Source organism: Harmonia axyridis, chromosome X (genome assembly GCF_914767665.1).
Source record: "Harmonia axyridis chromosome X, icHarAxyr1.1, whole genome shotgun sequence".
Taxonomy (NCBI): Eukaryota; Metazoa; Arthropoda; class Insecta; order Coleoptera; family Coccinellidae; genus Harmonia; species Harmonia axyridis.
In genome coordinates this window covers 20,006,939-20,009,798 of record NC_059508.1, presented here as the reverse complement: position 1 = coordinate 20,009,798, position 2,860 = coordinate 20,006,939, and the positions used below count along the sequence as shown (strand labels likewise).

General features: G+C 40.5%; 1 protein-coding gene across 1 annotated transcript; it reads right to left on the bottom strand.

Annotated features, from left to right (window-relative positions):
- Positions 1-202: 202 nt before the first annotated feature.
- On the bottom strand, positions 203-1,355 carry LOC123686603. Its single transcript, XM_045626837.1, has 2 exons — positions 640-1,355; positions 203-472 (listed from the first exon to the last, which is right to left on the bottom strand). Exons 1-2 carry the CDS (start codon positions 1,353-1,355, stop codon positions 274-276), a joined length of 915 nt encoding a protein of 304 aa, XP_045482793.1. The 3' UTR covers positions 203-273.
- Positions 1,356-2,860: the final 1,505 nt, after the last annotated feature.

The following is a 2,860-nucleotide window of genomic DNA, read 5'->3' as shown; positions in this document are numbered from 1 at the left end:
TAAAGAAACGATCAGATACTAAAACATGGTTATGAACATATACACACATATAGATGTAGAAGATATAAATAAATAAATATATAAACAAATAAGAAATGAATATATGAATAAATAAGAAATAAATATATAAACAAATAAGAAATAAATATAAATAAACAAGAGATAAATATATGAATAAATAGAAAGATGAGTAAGTGAGTAGTATACCCGCGTTATAATGGCTCAATAGGTTTCATATAAGGTGAATGAGAAAAGTATCTATCTACGCAGCTTTTAGATAAGTTTGTATACGTTTATCTCTTTCAGAAACCTAATTGTGTTTTTAATATCATGAAATCCACAAAGGTTATCCTTTAGTTCAGGTCCGATATTACAGTTAATTCTGGCAGTTCTATATGCAGAGCATTCACAGATTATGTGAGTCACTGTCAGTGGTTCCCTGCAATGTACGCAGATTGGTTGTTGCTCACCTCTAATGCCCGCCACTCACGAAGCGTTTCTTCCAGCGTTTGGTAGCTAGCGTCGAAGAGATTCCAGTCAGACAGCTCGGGACACGGCCGTACGACTGTAAATCAGAGTATGAACTTGACTGCCCGACTGGAATCTCTTCGACGCTAGCTACCAAACGCTAGAAGAAACGCTTCGTGAGTGGCGGGCTTTAGAAGGTATCCATGTGTATGTAAGGTATGGCCTATTCTGAGTCGGGTTACTTTCGTTCTTTCTTCTCTTGTCATCTGGAACTCATGTGTAGGTACAGAGGCATTGATGCATGGATGAATTATTTTTAGTTTGGTATTTTTGTTCGACCACATTTCTTGCCATTCTTCGGCAAGCTTCTGATTTACGAATCTCAATGCATCAGCTCTTTTCAGTAGACACAGGTCTTGGCTAGAATTGTGGGCTGCTTGATATGCAGCCTGGTCCGCACATTCATTTCCTTCTATTCCCACGTGGCTTGGTGCCCAAACAACGGTCACGTCAACTTCCTGCTCCTGCAGGTAAAGGAGAAGACATTTAATATTTCTAGTTATAGGATCCTTAGCGTATATTGGGGCAAGTGACTGCAGTGTGCTCCGTGAATCGGTTACAATCATAATCCGAGTTGAACTCTTTCCAACAGCACAATATAACAGGGCCTGCCATATCGCATATTGCTCAGCGAAGTAGACAGAGGACATTGGATGAAGTGTCCAGGAATGACTCTCGTTGTTTGTATAAAATGCACTTCCAACGCCATCTGCAGTTTTTGACCCATCTGTGTAAATAAACTGGGTGGAACCACAATCGGACCGTTGGAAACTGAATGACTGCCTTATTGCTTCATGGTTTATATTTCTTTTGCTGAACCTATCCATATCGAATCTGATCTTAGTACTTGAGATCAGAGAAGGAGGTCTATCGCGAATATTCTATGAAAAAATTTGTGGCACAAGAATGTTTTCTTCTTCCAAGTATTTATTGAAACGAATTATAGCTGGACGTGTTATAGTTGGCCTCCTCCTATATTTGGCTATTTTTTGTTCTTGTTGAAGGATTCTATGGTTCGGGTTGGTTGGAAAAGATTTCAGTTTCAACATATATTGCGCTAAGAATTTCTTTCTTCTGATTTCAAGAGGCATAGATTCAGCTTCAGCATAAAGGCTATACCTAGGGCTCGTTGGAAATGCTCCCAAGCAATATCGTAGTCCCAAGTGATGAATGGTATCTAGTTTCTTCAGCACTGATTTCCGTGCAGAGGAGTACACTAGACATCCATAATCTATTCGAGAAAGAATCACCGCTTGATATACCTGCAGTAAGCTCTTTGACTCGGCTCCCCATTTTGTATGTCCCAGTACCTTGAGCAGATTAAGTGATTTTTTGCATTTATTTTTTATGTTCTCGACGTGCTTCTTCCATGTCAACTTTGAATCAAAGGTAAGCCCTAGAAATTTCACGCTATCAGAACATTTAATGAGGTTATTATTAATATAGAGCTTCGGATCAGGGTGGGGTTTTCTGAGTCGACAGAAATGCATACCTACAAAAGGTCTTTTCCCACACGAATTCATAACCTATATCAGTGCCATTTTTTATAATTCTGTTAATAGCCAGCTGAAGTTTTTTCACTATTGCATCCACTGATTTGCCACTGCATATTATAGCCAAATCATCTACAAAAAGACGTGTTATTATTTCATCGTCTATACCCTCTACTATTTTGTTTTTGGCAAGATCGAATAATTTGCAGCTCAGCGTGGAACCCTGTGATATTCCGTTTTCAAATTGTCTCAGCGGGGACAGATGGTTGCCAACTCTCACTCTAAATTTCCTTTCCCTCAAAAAAGATCCGATGAACTTTGGCAATGTACCTCTAAATCCGGAGTCAAATAATTCTTTAAAATATTATAGGGCCAGGTCATATCGTAAGCTCCCTTTATGTCGAAGAATACTGCCACCGCGTGTTCTCTTCTCATGAATGCATCCTGTATCTCATCTTCTTTTCCTATCCCACAGAAAGGCCAATACAAAGCTGCGGTCCAGCTATGGGAGTTGAACAGTAGGACAATCCACTGGACTAACACTCCTAGACTTGCTCAGGCAAAGAAATTCGTGAAGATTTCACCTACTTACACCAGAAAACTCCTGAAGCTGTCACGAGCGGAGCTTCGGGTGATGGTGGGACTGCTGACGGGGCACTGTCGGTACAAACATCATTTGTACCGTATGGGTAAGTCAGCAGACGAGATTTGCAGGCTCTGTGGATCGGAAGTAGAAACTTCTGAACACTTGATATGCAAGTGTCCAGAGCTGGCTGGCCTAAGAACCATTCACATGGGCAAGCCGGTCCTGGATACCAGAGAGGTAATGGCCAAGGCCC

Coding starts and splice junctions, on each gene's coding strand:
- LOC123686603 (XM_045626837.1), bottom strand. CDS start 1,355: ATGGATAGGTTCAGCAAAAGAAATATAAACCATGAAGCAATAAGGCAG. Junction 473..639: donor AAGCCCGCCACTCACGAAGC/GTTTCTTCTAGC, acceptor GGCGGGCATTAG/AGGTGAGCAACAACCAATCT.